Source organism: Ixodes scapularis, unplaced genomic scaffold (genome assembly GCF_016920785.2).
Source record: "Ixodes scapularis isolate PalLabHiFi unplaced genomic scaffold, ASM1692078v2 PGA_scaffold10__122_contigs__length_95168666, whole genome shotgun sequence".
In the NCBI taxonomy this organism is placed as follows: Eukaryota; Metazoa; Arthropoda; class Arachnida; order Ixodida; family Ixodidae; genus Ixodes; species Ixodes scapularis.
Genome location: NW_024609836.1, coordinates 81,362,034 through 81,381,468, shown reverse-complemented (window position 1 = coordinate 81,381,468; position 19,435 = coordinate 81,362,034). Strand labels below are relative to the sequence as shown.

General features: G+C 48.2%; 2 protein-coding genes across 7 annotated transcripts in view; both read right to left on the bottom strand.

Moving 5' to 3' along the window:
- LOC8038284 (sodium/calcium exchanger 1) overlaps positions 1 to 19,435 on the bottom strand; it is a 334,367-nt gene that overhangs the window by 217,531 nt on the left and 97,401 nt on the right. The window lies entirely within an intron of this gene.
- LOC120837362 lies at positions 11,201 to 12,670 on the bottom strand. The gene has a single exon (XM_040206645.1). The coding sequence runs from the start codon at positions 12,668 to 12,670 to the stop codon at positions 11,201 to 11,203; it is 1,470 nt and encodes a 489-aa protein (XP_040062579.1).

Here is a 19,435-nt window from a genome sequence, read left to right as displayed (position 1 = left end):
CCTTTGTAACGGGCGGTAGCTTGCGCCACCTAACCTTGTCTTCCGACAGTTTCTTTTTTTTTTAATGACTTGGATGAATGTATAGATGGATGCTAATGGCTATACCCTTTGTAACGGGCGGTAGCTTGCGCCACCTAGCCTTGCTTTGCAACCGTTTTTTTATGATTAATATGAGAAGACTTTTGTACGAGAAACAAAACACGGCCTCAGACACTGTCTGCGGACGGTCTTATGTGTGATGTATTTGCAGTGTGACCACGGCTTAGCGGGTTTCGCGCAATAACGATACACGACATGACGCCGGACAGACGCTCATCCAAATTGAAATGGGCAGGGGGTGGGGATTGAACCTGCATGGATCCCTGCAGCGCGAGCTTTCGATTCACGTGCTCTGAGTTGCGGTGCGCTAAACCATAGCCTCCTCTATACTCACAAAGCCTAACAGTTCGACGACGGAGTCATAACTTGCCCGGTCGCAGATTTGGAGCGCGAGGGCCTGGTAGCAAAGAGCACCATAGAGCCATTTTTCGGGGAACCTGGACGTCAGCGCACAGCTTTTGCAGCGGCGAGATTTCGAAACACACTTGTTCGCTCGGGAGGAGCGTGTTTCGGCGTCTCGCCGCAGCGGGGCGCCAGTCACGTGGCTCTTCTCTCATCCGTTGTCTGCCGCTCCACCTTTTTCCATTTCAGCGGTCACTTCTCGTGGCGAATATCCGCCAGGCTTTGTCAGTATATAGGAGGCTATGGCTCAAGCCGCAGTCGCACTGCTAATAATTAAGCATACAACAGCCAGTCCGCGGACAGTGACTGAGGCGGAGCGTTTCTTTCTTGTACAAGACTGTCCCTGTCTCATTGTCCATCAAATAAGCGACTGCAGAGATGTTCCAAGTGTACGTATATGTACGCTTGGAACATGTCTGAAGAGAACAGTGTCTTTTGTGCTATCTACGTGCAGCGTGACTGCGTGTTTACGCACTCGGCTACCGACCCCCCTAATGACGGACATGGTTTGACCGGCATCTGGGAAAAGAACGAAAAAAGAGCAAACGGGTCTAATATAGCCTCGCCATGCATGCGAGAGCGCGCTCGTACACCACTCCCCCTCTATCGACGTGTTATTTATAAAGTCATTGCTAGCTATTTTTTGTTCTTGCCAGGCTTATCGCTGGGCGGCCCCACTAATCTTTGCGGCGCCGTGCAAACACAGTTAAAGGGTGCGGGAAAACGCGCCCATTAGGCCAGCGCTAATCCGTGCTTCTCGCATCTTAAACGCGTTTCCGCCGCGCTGCCCCAGATTAAATTCCCTCCCGGGAACGTGGCGCCCAAAAGCAACATTAACGGCGGCATTGCTCAACTCTGACCTTATCCGGTTTGCTCGCGATAAAGCGCGAAAAAAGGGGATTGAACTCAACGTTTGACGCGCCGTTTTGTTGGTTCTGGAGTGGCGTTGTTATTGGACGGTCATTAAGCGAACTGAACGGCTCGAGGGAAGAAAATGCGGGCGTCTGGGGAGGGGTCTCGTGGTGCCCGATCGGTGGTCCGTCAATGGCATAGATTCGTTAGCCTGCGTTTTAGTGTCTTTCAGGCTAATTTGTATCGTGGTTAAGAAAAGGAATAAAGGAGATAAGGCCATTTAAACTCAAATAATAAATTCCGACTGAAGAGTTACGAAAGTACTTTACTTCTGTACCACCTAAGAAATAAAAGTTTGGGAGTTCACTTTTATGTAGAACACCAGGACAGCCAATCACGGCAAACAACAAAAGAATTCTATTCAAGGATGACACTCAGAATGCAACGAGACGTCCAAAAAATTGGATGTGCTCGTGAACAATGGCCAATCAAAATATCGTGCTCATTGCTCACTGATCGTCTAATCATATTCCGGGCTTCGTCATTGGTGGGGACCCCTTTATAGTTTGCCGTGATTGGCTGTCTGCATGTTCTGCAGAAAAGTTAAGTACTTTTTGTAGGAGTGGGGCTTGAGGATTTGCTTCCACTCTTAAAGCCGCGTGCGATGAGGGTTTGAATTCTAGGTGGTGCCATCCCCAAGGAAACTGTGGGACGATTTCGCGGGAATTTCGATTTTTACAACAAACTCGTCTAAGTGGGCAAGGCAGATATTAGGTTGGAATGTTTCTTGCTTCGCACAAGCTTTATGGCGCTATATATAGACCTTTCTTCCGTTTACCCTCGTTCCCCAGCCACGTAGTTCACACTTCCGGTATGGGCGAATAAAAAAAAAAAAAAAGAAGCGAGGCATTACAACCTGGATTGATTAAAATTACATAGAAGAGCCGAAACAACTAGGATTGGCAGCAGTTTTAAAATCGTAAACACCTTCTAATTAGTACGTGTCGAATGCAAAAAGAGGTTTTCCCCCTCACTGGAAGGTCCATAATTCAAGATGGCGACGACTACATGTTGAAAAGTTCTATAGTCGCTGACAGCTAAAAAAAAAAAAAAAAAGCGCTAGGCGTGGCTTATTCTATTCTCGCCTCCTGATTTGTGATTGGTTCTCCGACGTTCTTATCGGCTGATGCTGCAATCTCATTGGTTGCGGAGCGATGACGAGATGCTTGGAACCCGCCATGCACTACGTTTCTTCAGCTGTCCCTGACGGTAGTGTGACCGTCTGCTTTTTGCGCTGTTTCCTACAATCGATTATTGGGTAGATAAATCGATTAATGCCACAGCCCTGGTATCACGTTATTTATTTTCAGTACTGTTTACCACACTCGCATATGAATGGATTCTCGGAGTAGAAGCGAGACAAGGTTTCTACGATGGCCGATTGAAAAGTAATGAGACAAATATTTTATTCATAAATATGTGACTCTACATGCTCTGCTTATTTGTTGTTGTTGTTGTTTTTCGAAGAAGCATCCTTCAAACTCAAGATATTGAATAGACTTCAAAGAAAACACAATTCTAATGAATATGAAAAAATGCTTTGCGACATGAATTTCAGGGTTGCAGCCGCGACCTTGTTCACTTCATCGCATCAAGAGAACTACCTCTAATGCAGTTCTTTTGTTCTAATATCAATGTCGAAAGGCCTTAAATTAAGACTGCCATTAGTCCGGGTGAAGAAAGAGTGTTACAAAGCAACTACCACTAACACTGACACACAATTGTTTTTTGTTAGGCAATTTAATATGCTTCAGAAGACTACCCAATGTATATCTTGCTTCAACGACACGTATAGATTTAATAAGTAAAAAAAACGCAATTGTTTGAAATTGAAATAAGGAAAAAGAACTCGTAGAGGAGGAGAGAGTTCCCAGAATTCCCGTCGCTACACCCGACCGCGATTTTTTTTTTGGCTTTGCGAAAGAGATGAAAAACTCGCGCGTCGCACATCGCACAAAAAAGCGAAAGTCAAGCACTTGGTTCTTGATGTTAGCGCGTTGTTCAAGCTCTTACCAATAGACCTTTCGCTAAATTACCCAAACATCAAAGAGAATGTTGGGAACGTATAGCTACACGGGCTATACGTGTTCGCCTTGCCTAAAAAAAAAATTCGAAGTAAATAACCAAAATAAAGCGGCCGTGGAACGCGCGTGCGAAGTGCCATTTGTTTTAGATTTTTGCTTTCGAACAGTTAGCGCTGAAGACGCCAGCACGCAGTGCGTGTGTACCTACATTCCCGGCATTCTTTGTGATGCTTGGGTAATTCGGCAAAAGGTATATTCGGGTTTGTAAGACGAGCGATGTCTTCAGCCAGGAGAAGGGGCAATGACTCGGCGACCTCTTCGTGCGAATCAGCTTGGTGGTCGGTCATGAAGCTGTTTATGGCTAGGGTTCCGTGGGCTAGGGTTCCGCTCGCACCCGCCCCATGCGCCGCACGCGCACGCCTTCCCCGTATAAAAGATTTGAAGAAAATAACCAAAATAAAGCGTTGACGAACGCGTGTGCAAGATGCCATTTGTTTTAGGCTTTTGCTTTAGAACGGCAAGTGCGGCGCGTGGAACACCAATCCCTGCATTCTCCTTGATGCTTGGGTAGTTTAGCAATAGGTCTATTTCACTTCTCTCGTTGTTATGGGGAGGCCGCGTATAGTCCGGACTTCCGAAGAGCAGCGCGCCTTCGAAGAGCAACGGCGGGAATGGCAACGAGAATGTCAGCGGCGGCGGCGGGCGGCAAACACCACCGATGAAGATCGTGCACGAAAACGCCAAGCGCATGCGGCAAACCAGACAAGACGACGAACGTCGCGGGGCAGAGAACGCATCAAATAAATGTGTGTGCGTATCCTTTCGTCACAATGACCACCGATCAAGACAATAAATGTGTTCGTGCCTTTGTTCAAAAATTCTGTGTCACGTCTGTGTCCTGTGCTGAACAGCTTCGCTGGTCATCAAACTTCAGATGGTGGAATGGCTCGTGATTTTTCTTTCGAAGACAGATTTGCCGGGACCACGAACAACAGTTCTGAAGTCGAGGTACAACGCCCGTCATCCGCAGCCATCGAATAGTCCGCTTCGTTCAGCCGTCCAGCCCACGACACCCGCGATACGACATTATGTTAAGAATTACGCACAGAATGCCCCGAGTGTTTCCGGTTCTCTGTGCTAATTCTTTTATTTTTCCAATCTATCATGTATTTGCAGTTTTATAAAAGCCACAAAAAAATGGGTATCATAATTTTTAAATATTTTTAATATTGAGTGTTTGCCTTCGATGACCCACAACTTTATTTATCTTTGGTGGTTGTGTCTAAACCGCAGAAAACGGCACGTGACCGTGCAGAAGAGAGTGAGCGCGACTCAAACCGGTCAGTTCTCGATCGGCGGTTTTTCGGTCGGAAAGAAAACAAATTTCGAGCAGCAAAGTGTGATCTGGGTAGTTGGACTCTCATATGTCATGTACAAATAAAGAAAACCTTGGCAAGCATAAACACCCGGTCTGTGCGCCCTTCTAAGGTTTATCGCTAAATTCAATCACACTCCTCTGCCATACTTTCGCGAGCACCTCTTTGTCCTGCACCGTGACGACACGTGCGAGGTGCCTTCACTCGCTGCGACAGAACGCCTAAACACCATGACGCTACAACTTCAGGTTGTATACGGCACTCATCGCAAGCAATCAAATTACTCGTAGTCGATTTCTTTTCGTAGTAAATTTGAAACTATTTGATTACTTTTATAACGAGAAGCGATTGCGAGAATAATTTGATTACCTTTGGGTAGTCTATGATTATTTGTAGTCCTCACTATTTTCTTCCCCTCTTCCTAATGACGTCTTTTGTTTCTGAAAGTTTTTATTTTATTTGATTGAGCCCTCAGCCGAGGTCTTCGAGTGTAGGAGAGTCCATTAAAATTGGTGTATTGAGAACATGAGTTGTTCGTAATTTGGTGATTCTGATTCAATATCAGACAGTGTACGAAAATCCCGCTTTCAAACCTATAGAAAACTCTGTCGTTTTGAAACTCTGAAGTAACGGTTACTTTTTTGAGGTAATATAACTTACTTTTCTTTTCAGGTGATCAAGAAATCGAATTGAATACTTTTTAGTAAAGAGTAATGGACCGAGTTCACCAGTCAGTGTGGCTACACCACCACCACTGCAGCCGCAATGCGTCGAGAGAACTTTAGTCTTTTTGCACGTGCGGTAGCCTCTGCTGGAGCTCTGCGCGTGTAGAGCACGAGAAGGCACGAGCCGTCCAGTGCACCGCCGTCTGCCTTTTATGAACTAAAGTTATGGCGGCGTCAATCGTGCGCCAAACTCTTAGTGATACCTGTCTACTGGAATTGTAATCCATTACTTTTTTTTAGTAACGTGTTGAAGGCTGCTATCTACCTTCTTGAAGAAAAAAAAAAGAAAGAAAAAAGAACAGAAACAGTCAGTTCTCATTGAGTCAGCCCACGCAAACAGGTCGCTGTTGAAATCAAATTTAACCCATTATATTAGAAACCAAAGCCGAAATGTGTTTCATCGCCCGAGAAAACGATGAAGCCACATCAAATTATCCAAACAAGCTCCGACGAAAACAAAACATGGCCCTTACAGAAACGCTGTTCCGCGGAAACACGTCCGAAACGCGCATCTACGAACAAATGCAAGCCGTAATTTCCCGAGAGCGCCCGACAAGGTTCCCTAAGAGAGCCTGGATGTAAGAGAGGGATCAACACGACCTACGTGAGGGCGTTCGCAATTTAATGGCGGACAGCTCCGGCGGAAATCGGTACCCCACGCGCATGCGTGGGTCGGAGAATAACTGCTGAGGCAAGTATGGTGACGAATGAGTTGGATACACTCCGAAATCTCGGCACACAGGGTTGCCCGCACGAGGCTGACGTCTAATTAACCCACGGTCGGAAAGACGAGGTTTCTCCCAACGGTTTAATTTGTGCACGGCGCACCGCGCGCGCGCTCCTCGCGATCTTGTTCAGACCACGAGAAAGCGCGGGCGGGTTGGAGGTTTCCCCACTGCAGCCCTTCGGGGGTTTCTGCGTCGCGTTTGGGCGCTGACGTCGACTTGCGAGTCGGTCGATTAATGACGGTGGAGTCGGAGTGATTATGCATGCGCGACTACGAATATTGAGATATCGAAGTAAGGTTTCGCGGCGATGTATCGGCTGCGTTGCAAACTCCCCCCGCCGTATAATGAACGGGCTTTCGGAAGTAGGCCAATTACCCTTTCGAATATTCAAATTTGGCCGACGGCTTTCATCTCTAACGGCCTCGTAAGTTCCTTGTGAGACTGTTAGGGCCAGTTTTCGAACGTTTAGGGCTTCTCTGAACATTCTCCTGATTGTTTACTTCTTTTCAGAACACGTGAAGAGCAAGTAAGCTGGCTGGTCTAGACATTAGAATAAATGCTAATTTTCTCTCCCAAAACGGTAATACTAACTTTTTTTTAACTGCCCCTCGTGCACTGCGTTGTTAATTTCCTCTTCATATGGTAACTTAATCTACTTTTATACGAATATGAGATCTTTTATTATTTAGTTTGTCATAACGTACACGTTTGAAGCGCAAACTGCAACGACAAATCACGGTGAATCTGAATGCCTCAACGAATAAAGAGACAGAAAATGGCGTCATTCGGTATGTAGTTTTACACTCTCGAAAGTTCAAACGATACTTCATCACAAAGTCTTCGCTCGCCAACTCAACCGCATGTATTTCTTAAATAAAGCAACTGAAATCGAAAGGGTGTCAAAACCTACGATATAGAATTACTCAAAGAATGACAGAACACGGACAGCACACCTTCGAAAGATGTGCTGTCCGTCCTGTGCACTTCAATGCGTAATTTTTTTCATAAGTTTCTAAAAATATTGTCCGGTAAAATTTTGTCTTTCAGCAAACAGTTAAATTATATTGTCACTGCTTTTAGAAATACCATCCTCACAATATCCGAATTCTTATTCCTCCGCCGCAGAAGTAATTCAATTTTAAACAGAGCCGAACTGCTCAAGCTTCACCGGCAAAGGAGGAAGAGGAGGAATAAACTTTATTATGCCTGTATATTGGTCTCTGGGTGGTTCCCTTAGTCGAGGGCCCCAACGCTGTCGGCTGTCAGCCTCGCCCGCTCGATCAACTTTAGTTGGTCAGCAGCAGACGAGCTGAGCAGTGCGGCTTCCCAGTTCTCAGGAGTGGGATCAGGGTGGGAGGGGGGGGATGTTAGGGTGAGCGGTGCAAAACCACGCGGTGTGTAGTAAGGAAGCATATTGCCCGCAGTGCGGACATTCGGCTTTGTAGCTTGTAGGATAGAATTTGTGCAAGAGCGCTAGGTTGCGGAACGCTCCTGTCTGGAGCTGGCGCCAAGCGACCGCGTCCTCTCTGTTGAGATTTTTGTGTGGCGGGGGGTATTCACGCCTCTGGCCACGATGGTAGGCCCTGATTTCGGAGTACCTGTTTGGCACCGGAATAAAGTGTGCACCTAGCCCTAGTCGTGACGCGGCGGCAGGAGCGGCCCGGAGGGTGCATGCTCAGGCCTCGGTGTCAGCACACCAATTGCCTTTCACCGCGTCGTGTCCTGGGATCCATATAAGTTCCACTGTGAAGAAGCCCTGTAGGTCTCTCTGGGTGAGGACCTTGAGTGCCTTCGGCGAGACACGGCCTGCTAGGAAGCGACGCAGTGCTGCTTGTGAGTCACTCATGATGGTGACGTGATCTTCTCCGAGCCCAATGGCCATGGCGATGGCGAATTCCTCTGCAATGGTCGTATTAGAGGTGCGCAGCGACGCCGTGATTCGGGTTCTCCCAGTTCCATCCAGGACGCATATTGCCGCTGCATTCCGTTGATAGGCATATGTGGCCGCGTCTGTGTACAGGACATCAGCCCGTTTGCCATACGCCTTTTGGTAGAATCTTGCCCGAGCCTTGCGGCGTTCCGCGTGTAGCGTCGGGTCCATGTTGCGGGGGATCGCGTGCACCTTGATTTGGCTCCAGATGTGTCTCGGGAGTGGTGCCGTGGTTTCTTCTCTGTCCCATTGGAAGGGAATCTTGAGTGACTCTAGGACCTTTCTGCCCGCAGGGGTTTGGGCGAGTCGGTCTCGCTGAGTGGCAAGATGGCTGTCCACCAGCTCCCTAAAAGTGTTGTGGACGCCGAGCTTGAGTAGCTTCTCTGTGGAGGTGTACGGGGGGAGTCCGAGGGCCGTCTTATACGCTTTGCGTATGAGGACATCTAGCTTGTCCTCGTCTCCCTTGGTGAGATTGAGATAAGGTGTGGCGTAGATGATGCGCGACACCACCAGGGCGTTAACCAGTTTGATCGTGTCGTCTTCCCTGAGGCCGTGCCGCCGGCTGGCGACCCGGTGCATGATGCGTAGAATCTGGGTGACTTGGTTCTGGAGGAGTGTGAGGGTATGGGTCGCCTTTCCGTCCTCCTGGAGGTGGAGTCCCAGGATTCTGGCACGCGGAACCACGGGGATTTGAGAGCCGTCGTCCAGGAAGACTTGCATCTCGTCTCTGGGCTCCGAGTTGCGGCGGGACCTTGGCGTCTTGCAGACTAGGATCAATTCCGATTTGGCTGCCGAGATATGAAGGTGACCCTGGCGTAAGTACCGTTGAACTTCGTCAACTGCCGCCTGAAGCGCGTCCTGCTTCTCTCCGTCAGGCCCGGACACAGTCCAAATTGTGAGATCGTCCGCGTACAGAGAGTGTTTGATGTGCGGGATGCGTTCCAGAATCGGGGGCAGCCCGCTCATTGCCAGGTTGAACAAGGTTGGCGAGAGCACCGCCCCCTGCGGCGTGCCCCTGTTGGGGGTGTTGATGACGTCCGTGCGGAGGTCCCCTGCACCAATGGTAGCTGTCCTGTTCCGTAGAAAGTCCCGCAGGTAGTTGTACATTCTGGAACCGCAATTGGTGACTGTCAGGTTTCGGAGGATTAGCTGGTGGCCCACATTATCAAAAGCTCCCTTGACGTCCAGGGCGAGCACTGCTTGGGTCGTCGTCCTGGAGATGGGGTCGAGGATGTCCTCTTTTAGCTGTAGCATGACGTCCTGGGTTGACAAGTGCTCTCTAAAACCAAACATGGTGTGCGAGAACACGCCCGTTTCCTCCATGTGCGGCTGAAGCCGTTTGAGGACGACCCGTTCCATCAGCTTTCCCACGCAGGACGTGAGGGCGATTGGTCGCAGGTTGTCGAGGCAGAGCTCCTTCCCAGGTTTGGGGATCAGGATAACTTCCGAGTGTTTCCACTCATTGGGGAGCTCGCCGTTCTCCCATACCTGGTTGATATGTTTTAAGAGGGTCTGAACCGAACCCGCGTCTAGGTTACGAAGCAGCGTGTTTTGGACGCGGTCCTCGCCAGGTGCCGTATTACGGCCCAGGTCTTGAAGCGCGCTCCATACCTCTTCGAAGCTGAAGGGGACGTCGAGTTCTGGGTTTGGCTCGCCTTCGTAGTCATGATACACCTCGTCCGGGAACGAGCCGATTTACCGTAGTTTGAGCTGTTCGAGGAGGTCCTGGTTGGTGCCGTTGAAGTCGCGCACAATTTTCTGGAGGTTCTGGCTGGTATTGCGTTTACTTTTGCTAGGGTCCAGGAGGTGTCGCAAAAACTGCCACGCGTCCTTGGTCCCCAGTTTTCCCCGGAGATCGGTGCACTTTTTGTTCCAGTTGGAAAGCGCCAGTTGGGTTGCGTACTCGAGCGCTTCCGTCGTGATTGCCGCGATCCGTTTCTTGAGCTTGCGGTTTAGCTTCTGGCGCTTCCAGCGCTTGATCAGACCGTGCCTTGCCTCCCACAAGTGGAGCAGGTGCCTGTCCACCTCGGGAGTCTCTGTTGTCAGGTTGATAGTTTCCGTATAGGTGTTCTTGTCGCACACTAGGCGCTCGGTCCAGCTGGCAAGGCAAGCATCCTCGTGTTCTCGCTCGCTGTGTGTGGCCGTGCGTGCTACGCGAAACCTGTCCCAGTCTGTCAGGGCTTGTTTCCGGAGGAACCTTTTTCCTGGCGAGACGGCGATGTCCACTTGGGCTATGGCGTGGTCGCTTACCAGGTTCACCTCGAGGTTTGACCATTCCGACCACCGTCCGCATCTCGTCAGCGCGAGGTCCGGGCACGTGTCGCGGGTAACACTGTTGCCCGTCCTCGTGGGCTGCTCCGGGTCGGTCAGGATAGAGAGGCGTTGTTGGCAGATTAAGTGGTAAAGTCGGGTGCCCTTGGCCATAGAGCGAGTGTACCCCCAGGCCGAATGCGGCGCGTTAAAGTCGCCTACTATGAGGAGCTGGTTCCGTGCAAGCTTAAGCGCGCGCGCAAACAGTTTGCTAAAATTCTCGTGCCTGTTGCGTGGCGGACTGTATACGTTGAGAATAAAGAACGAGGGCCAGTGGCGTTTCTCGGAAATAATTTCTATAAGCACGTGGTCTATGCTCTCGTCGCTGAGTTCGTGCATGCGGGCATTTACGTGGTTTGCTGCTAGGACTGCCACGCGCTGGCATATGCGAGGGACAAGCACCTTGTAGCCCGAAAGTGAGGGTGTCTCGGTTCCAGTTTCCTGGAGTGCTATTATGTCGGGGGGTTTGTCGAGTCCGGCAATGTACTGCGCCAGGGCCCCACGTTTGTTGCGGTACCCCCGGCAGTTCCATTGCCAGACTCTAGTTATGGCCGCTCGGCGTTGATCTGCCATAAGCGGGCTCTGCCATTGCTACTGAGGGTGTCTACCCGACTGGGCGTGTCGGGTATGGTAGCTCCTGCGGACACCACTGAAGTTCTGGTGGTAAAACCCATAATTTGAGTAGATGACGACCCTAGCATCCCTCAAGAAGAGGGAGCACTGCTTGGATTATGGTAGTAAGTGTCTTTGCCCAGGTTGATTCGATGCTTTTAAGTAGGCTGAGAGCGATCTTGACTGCGGCCTTGACAAAAGACATCCATTCAGGTGAACTGTCTCCAAAGGAAGTTGTTGGTTGCGCATTTGTGTCCTTCGAATGGCAGGGTTGCGGCTGAGTGGTGCATGCAGAAAAGGTCTGGGATTCCTGAGGTGTTGATGCAGCCGGCATATTGCTTTTTTGTTTTTCGTGTGGACTTGAACCCTGGCAATCTTTTTTAGTTGCTTGACTTTTAGGTTTTGTTTGTTTGACGACCGTCGTGAATAGCGATGATGTGGTCACATCTTTTAAAGTTTCTTCCATGTCTCGCTTTCCTGAATTCTTGAGTTCAGTGACAGTCGGTTCTTTCGTGGCATTGCTGCCTGCTTGAGTAGATTCCATCTCCGGGAAGAGCTCATCGTACTCCAAGGCGGATTTGGCGACATGAAATCCCACCAAGTTGGATTTTGAGTACGCCTGGATCTTCCCTAGTTTCTTTCGCTTCAAGCAGAAGCGTGCTGTAGCTTCGTGTTCTTGGCCGCAGTTGACACATTTGGCAGGCATTGATTGACATGTGATGTCTGTTGATTCATGTGGTTTTCCACAATGTTCACACTTTTTGGGGCGTTTGCAGGTCACTCGCTTGTGTCCGAATCCAAAGCAGTTAAGGCAGTGGATGGGCCTTTCTTGAAAAGGATGGACGGGATGGCGTACATGCCCCAGAAGAACATGGGTTGGCAGAATCTTGCCTCGGAAGGTGACTTTGACTGTGCTAGACTTCCCTAGGCGTCGGACGGCACCAACGTTAATATTGGACCTGAGATACGAGGTGATCTCCTCATCAGAAAGCTCTTTGTCGACGTCCTGAATCATTCCGTTCACCGTTGCTCCAGCCAGTGGAGCGTATGACATCACCGGAATTCCACAGAGAGCCTTCAAGTTGAGCAATGTTTTTGTAGCTTCACCATTTCTCGTGTCAACTGCGATGACATTCAATCTGCTGTTAAAGCGAACCTCGTGAATGCCCTCAGGACAGGAGTTTTCTAGAGCTCTTGAGAGCTTCACACTACTGAGGGATGTTATTAACGCCTCAGTGTCCGCAGGGGCGAACACAACAGTGAGCCCTTCTTCGATGGCTTTTGATTGGATTATTGTCTCCGAGCTGGAGTTGGAGTTGTTGCGCCGAGTTCTCTTTCTTGATCTAACTTCTTGATACGGACCTCCGGTATCGTCGTCTTGTTCCATACAGTTGATGTCTGTAGTCGACGATGCAACGGAACCATCGGAGCAAATAGAGTGCCCATCATCTGGTTGCGACGTTACGCGTGCTTCGTTCTTTTGATGTTGCTCAGGAGTTATGCTCAGTGCTGTATTAGCAGCGTCAGGGACGCCCGCTTGGGCAGCTTCCATGTTCGTTCACATGGAACGATAGCAGCGGAAAAGGCTGCAGTTTTCTCTAAAAGAGATCTCGGCGGTCTGCTTGATTTCTTTGACAGGCACACTGAGTTTAGAAATACTGCCCGTTAATATTTGATCGAGATTTTCGCAATACAAGGTAAAAACACGAAAAATTACCAGGAATGGAAGATTGGACGTCTTTGGTTAGAGCACTTCGTCGTCGTCCTCTCACCGGCAAAACACAGCGCTTTCAATGGCAAAATCGGAAGTCTTTGGTCTTGCGTAACATTAGGCAAAGAGACCCACCTCAACTTTTGACTGCTGTCTCAGTGAAATGACTTCGTTCTAAGAAAGACAAGATTTACGGTATTGAGCGAAGTTCAATTCTTCGAAGACGATCTTAGTACGCACCACCGACCATGTTGACCAAAACCGGGAATAACTCGACGCCCGCGACTCTCACGTTACCACACATGATGTGACGTCACGGCATGACCAGCCACGCACACTCGCAAAATTTGTCGTGACGTTTCGTATTAATGTTCGTCATTGGTTAAACGAATATTGGGGCGTCCTTCAATTAAATAAATATCACATCTGACTATATTTAGGCCCTCTCTGTGTAACCAGCGCAAAAACTTGTTAACTTTCGAATATCACCGGACAGTTTTAGAGCCTACTATCAAAAACAACAACAGGGTAACATTTCACCTCAACGGCCATCTGGAGTTACTAGTAGAAGGATATGGTCCCACTTTGTACCACCGAAATCGCATAGTCACGGGATGCCAGCCGTATGCGGCTTTTCGTGGCTCTCTGGTAACCGTGCGCCCGCGCCTTCAACATTAGATAGAGAAACAATATTGATTTAAAGACAACTCACATTTCGGTATCCTTGTAGTTGTGCAGACATGTACACGTTACTAAAAGAAGTAATCGATTACAATTACTATTACTCTTGGCTAAAAAGTATTCGATTAGATTACTTGATTACTCGACAGCAAAGGTAATTGGACATTACTTTAAGAAGTTACCGTTACTTTTTCGATTACTTTATTGTGTGCGGACTCACATTTCCAGCGCTCAAAACAATGAAATACTTCCAACCCCTATTTCACATTTTCACAAGTATTGGAGAAGAGAAAACGGGTTCCCTCTTCGTGGTCGTTGCTCCTTCTTGGAATCTCTGGTTCCCAATAAAAGGTATTTTGTTTTCTTGCTCCACATATTTTCTTGTACTGGCAACCAAGAGGCCCTTACTCGCTTTTTGACACACACGCGCTTTTCCAGATATTATTGACATGTGGATGAACTCGCATGTTATACAAAAGAGCAGCAGCTCCAGGATTTGAAACGGATCATGTGTAGTATCCATTAGCAGAAGAGATCGCCCCAACCACTTCTCAACTCGAAACCTTGCTTGTGAGTAAGACCACGTAGGGGAAATACGGGATCTTCCCGTGTATTTGAACTGGCTTTGTTATATTTTGCATCCACTTTAGACACTTCTTCGGTTTTGGTTCTCCAAAACCGAACGGGCTGCGAGTAAGTACCGTAAGCAGGATTTTTTTTTAATTTCTGTGTGTGTGTGCGTGGGGGGTGGGGGGGGGGGGGGGCTAGTTTGCACGTAGGACTTACAAAGCTACATTCTGCTACCTCAAACGTCGCCCTGAATGGCCTGTGTCACAGACTGGGGCTTCCCTGCAGCTACCCACTCCCTGTCCCAGCTCGAAAAAAAAGAAGAAAAAAAAAGGGACATTCCACAGAAACTGTTTATACAAAGGGGTTGGCCTCGTTTCTTACAGCTCCGTAAACATCTTTCATTTTCCCGTTCGAAAAAAGAAGCAAATTTTATTTTTTGTCATTTCAGAATAAAAAAGGTGTTTGCGGGGGGGGGGGGGGGGGGGGGGGGGGTTCCATGGAAAAATAGTAACGGTAAGAAGTAATTTTTATTACTTCAAAAAGTAATCAGACCACTCTTGTGATTACTGCCTAATAAAAGTAATCAACTGATTACAAAATCACTCCAAAAAGTAATCAATTACAAGTAATTTGATTACTTGTAATGTGTAAGGTACAAGTCTGCATATAACCAAATATCATTACTTGTTGCTCACTCAAAAAGTGACTATGTACGTTGTTTTGTTTCGACGCTTCAAAAGAAACGCGTTACCTCGCCTTGAAAGTAATGCGTTAGTTTCTCGTTTTTCTGAACGTCTGTAGAAAAACCCGTTTGTCCTTTGTCCCCCTTTTTTCCCTTCTCCGGGGAATATTGTCGTCGTTCTTGTCCAGCTCGCTTGCACGTTCGCATTAATAGCATAATCAATTCTGAATATGTCGTTTTTCAGGAAGCATACAGTAACAGCTTCCCATACTTGCCATCGTCGTTAATAATTATTTGCTCGATAATACGGTCAATCGGAGATAACTGTGGCCATACTGGAGTACCTTGTGCAGATCTTTTTGTGATCTGGTTAGCGTTTTCCTGTCGAGCAAATTACAGGCGCCAACTGAGGTGAGAACAACAGTTCGATATTTGCCTTGTACACCCGCAGGAGATATGAAGGTGAACGGCGGACCGTCGACCGGTGCGTGCTATCAGCGCCATGACGCGGCTGCCGTGGCGGCTCGCTTTCTTATCGCTTGCTTCGCCGAGATTAAGCGCTTAGATCGAGCACTGTTCTCAGCTCTGATGCTACTCCCCGCAGAAAGCGTGGAAGTGGGTTTCGATTTCGGCATCGCTTTTTGTGGGCGCCGTGCCCCCGTAATTGCCGGCAAATGATTTGCACATTGCACGTGAACTAGACTGGACGTTCTTCGGCATATTTTATCAGTGACTCAACCGCTTTTTTCATTCATGACTGCGAATAGTGGTTCGAATCGAGTAGCGCTGTATCATTCATAGCCTTGACAGTGCTAGGGAAAGCCAAGACGGCCGGTTCTTTCAACAGTGCAGAAGCTAGGGATGACGCTGCACTATCCGATTCGAATGACCATTCGCACAACCCTGTTCATGAGTGAACCCTATACTTCGTTTCAGCTTCGGTCCGAGCGCGGCTTATGTTATGAGCCGAAGGGCCAATCATACAGCTCCAAAAGCGCAGCGTCATGGCGTGCTCTCTGCGCTTTATAGAACTAGCCGGCAGAGGAGCACGCACAGAGAAACGGCGAATACCGGCTGGTCCTATCAACTGCAGAAAGCACGCCATGACGTTGTGCCTCTTTCGCTATTTGATTGGCCCTTTGGCTCATAACATCGGCCGCGCTCTGGCCTAAGCTGAAACGAAGTATAATAACTGCGAACGCTAATAACTGTTCTTTTTAAGAAACGGAAAGGATAACTTACTTTTTGATTTGTTCCGTAGCTTTCCGGCTTAGCACATATCACACACACACACACACACACACACACACAAAAAAAAAAAAAAAAGAGTAAATCACATTGTCTACCGATAGCGTCTGAAAGGCTTCCGTAAAACAGGCAAAAAACCAGGTAAGGGGCTCACCTTCGTATTGCCTGCGGGTGTACATGTTCCCCTCAAGAAGTAAGTCTATACCATTACTCGTTACTTCATCAAAAAGTAACGCAAATACGTTATTCGTTTCTTCTTTTAAAAACTAAGTTGTTACTTTGTTACAATAAACAAGTAAGTAACGCGTTACCTGTAACGCGTTACATGGGAGTCTGATCTTGTGCCATCGTACGTACGCCGGATCAACCTGATAAATGCATAGAGTCAGTGACTGCCCGCCTAACCATGCGTGAATTTTTGCTCCGCGGTTAAATAAATATTTTGCCCCTCGTTCCTTGTCACACTCAAGGTCAAGGATAATAGACCCTTTTCATAAGTACGCACCATCGAATAGCTGCTTCATTGATAATCCGACGCCGCTATTGCTCGGGCACGCACTCTGAGGAAGTATTGCACACGAGGGTTACGTCAGCATTCGGCGTGAACTCGGCTCAGCTATACGTATTGGAAAACGAGTGCCACGTCAGCATTCGGCGGGGGCCCGTATCCAATCACACGCTTCCTGCCCAAGGAATACTGACCCCCCAATGTTGCTTGACGTACTTTTGAAAATGACTTCTTCCTGGCCCCTAGATGAACGGATAAAGGAGCATTTGATCCACGGCTTTGTGAGTGGAATTCGTTGTGAACCCCGACTGATATGATTAAAATTAACAAAAAAATCTGCCACGTCCTTTTTTTTTTTTTTTACTTAGACCATATTCGCTTAAAATAGTTATTTTTCCCATTTATTTTGCTTAATATATCCATGTTGTTACCCCTGGCAGAGCCATTAGATGATGATACCCATCGTGAATGTTGGTAATTAAACTAATATTCGGAAACCTCAGGAAGACCATCCCGGATAGTCTTCCTGAGGTTTTTGCCCCCCCTCCTCCCCCCCTTTCCTCCCCCCCCTCCCCCCCCATTTTTTGCTGAATGGGAAAATAAACTATTCGAATTTGAATTTGGATAGAATCGCGTGACGCGGGGAGTTGTGGGACTGTTCCGATGTGAGCCTGGGCTGACTTCGACGCTTCGATCTCTTCTGTAATCTCCATGTTAGTTCAAAACATAAATAAAATAGAAACTGTTTTTTTTTTTTTTGTCAAGCTGGTTTTTTTTTTTTTTTTTTTTTTTGCGTTTTGAAGTTTTATAAATATTAAATGAACACCAACTTCATCTTCTCTTCGTGGGCCATCTTTCACGTGCCGCACACCGGATCGTCATAATGCACCAAGAAGAGTCTGGGGATGACACAAATTACTGGAATGGTTTGTGGAAGGCATTAAAAGGGTTAATGTTCCTAAGACTGCAAAGTCCGGGCCCTGAGGGTATTGAAATAGACAAATTAGATAGAAGCGACGTGCAGCCTGGAGCACTCTCGGAAGGGGCCATTAGCAGAAACACTCAACCGTTTTCCCCCCGCCGTATCGCTTACAGATATCGGAGATTCGCCGACACACTGCACGAACTCCTTTGTTACTATGCGAGTTTATCTTCGTTTTGGCACCCCCGATAAAGGTTCCCGATAATACGCAGCAGATACGGTGCTATGCGAAGGTGATCCCTAACTGTAATGCACCGCCAAGGTGATAAGGTGCTTCATTGTCACAAACAGTGTCTTTTAAGCTGAATTATTCTAATTTGAATAAATGTATTAAAAATCAATCGATCACATTGATTGAAATGTATTAAATTATAATGAATAGACCTCCTTCCTCCTTTTTACCTCCTCCTTTCCTCCTCTCCTCCTGCCGCTGAATATCTTCATGAATGACATGACACGAAGTCGTGACGCCATTTTCCCCGCTAAATATAGCGGGAAACTGAATTGGTGTTGAGGTCGCGTGACGTCAATTTCCTCGCTAAATTTAGCGTGGAAACTTAACCCGTTAAATTAAGCGGGGAAATGTTCTTCCTCAATTTAGCAGGAGAATTTTCACGCTAAAGTTATCGGGAAATTCCTCCGCTAAATTAAGCGGGGAAATTTTTCAGCTAAATTTAGAGGGGACAGTTCCCGCTAAATTTAACGGGAAACTTAACCCGCTAACTAAAGCGGGGAAATTGTGACGTCCCACAATGCAACGCGCGTGGTTGCGCCGACGGCGACGCCAACGCCGCTCAACCCGGAAACGGGCGCCTGAGAGCTCCGCTCTAAAACACGTGGTGAAAGTCGCCAATACCTGGACTGGCCTGCAGTCTCTCGTTGCTCATGAAGTAAGCCCGAGCGCTTGCAAGTCTGCCAGAAATACCTCCGTTTGCATGCTGCACGTTCTTGATCCGTGTTGGCTGTTCCTGTGAGAGCAGTGTATTTACCGACACGCTGTTTACAAACAAGCCGGTGTTTGCCCACACCAGGTGTGGGCACTGCACGTGCGCAGAAACCGAATTCGCGTGAAGTGAAGCGTCTGCGCATGCGCAGTACCGACAGCAGCGCCACCACAGCTGCGTGACGTTAAGGCCGCGTGTTGGTCTATAGAGAGAGTTTGGTCAATAGGAGGCGCGGGCAGAGCCAGGGCAGGCACCATACACGGACAAAGGGCTTGGCATGCTCGCGTGACCAACCAGACTCCGAAAAGAATCCTCCAGCGGTGGGTGCGAGAAACAGTTTTAATAAGAGAGGAAGGGTTTTTGAAAATATGAGGCGCGTGATATTTCGATTATGACCATGCAAAAAGATGTAGGAAACGAATGTGCCGCCCGGACAGCAGATTCCCGACCTTCGGCGCCTGGCGTATACGGACTGTGTCGATCGTTCAGCTAGTCGCGCTCTTCTACCATGATTTCGGATGACCGTGATCGAAACATCACGTGCACCATATTTTCAGTCACCGAAAGTTACTCCTTCGCACTTATAAATTTCGTTTCTCGCGACCACCGTTGGGATATTATTTCCGGGTTCTGGTTGGCCACATTCGAATTTGTGAGGAAGCTCTGGAACACTCCCATCCCGCTTTCGGCCAATGGCGCCCCATTCGCCTGCTATACTTCCCAACGAATGGCCAGACTCTTTCTCTATATAGCTCTGGTTCCTGTTCTTCGCTCTAGTACGAATAGCCACTGACAGAATGAAAACTGCAGGGCGTGTGTTCGGAACGCCATGCAACTGGCACTGGCTTCATGCCTTCACGCTTAGGCTGCGAGCGCGCGCTCGAAGTGTACAAGCATAGCCCGGTAGTTCGACGACGGAGCCATAGAGTGCCCGGTCGCAGATTTGGATTGCTAGGACCTGGTAGCACAGAGCATCAAAGAGCCATTTCTC

Bases quoted from the DNA above. Each gene is read 5' to 3' on its own strand.
- LOC120837362 (XM_040206645.1), bottom strand. From the start codon at position 12,670: ATGGAAGCTGCCCAAGCGGGCGTCCCTGACGCTGCTAATACAGCACTG.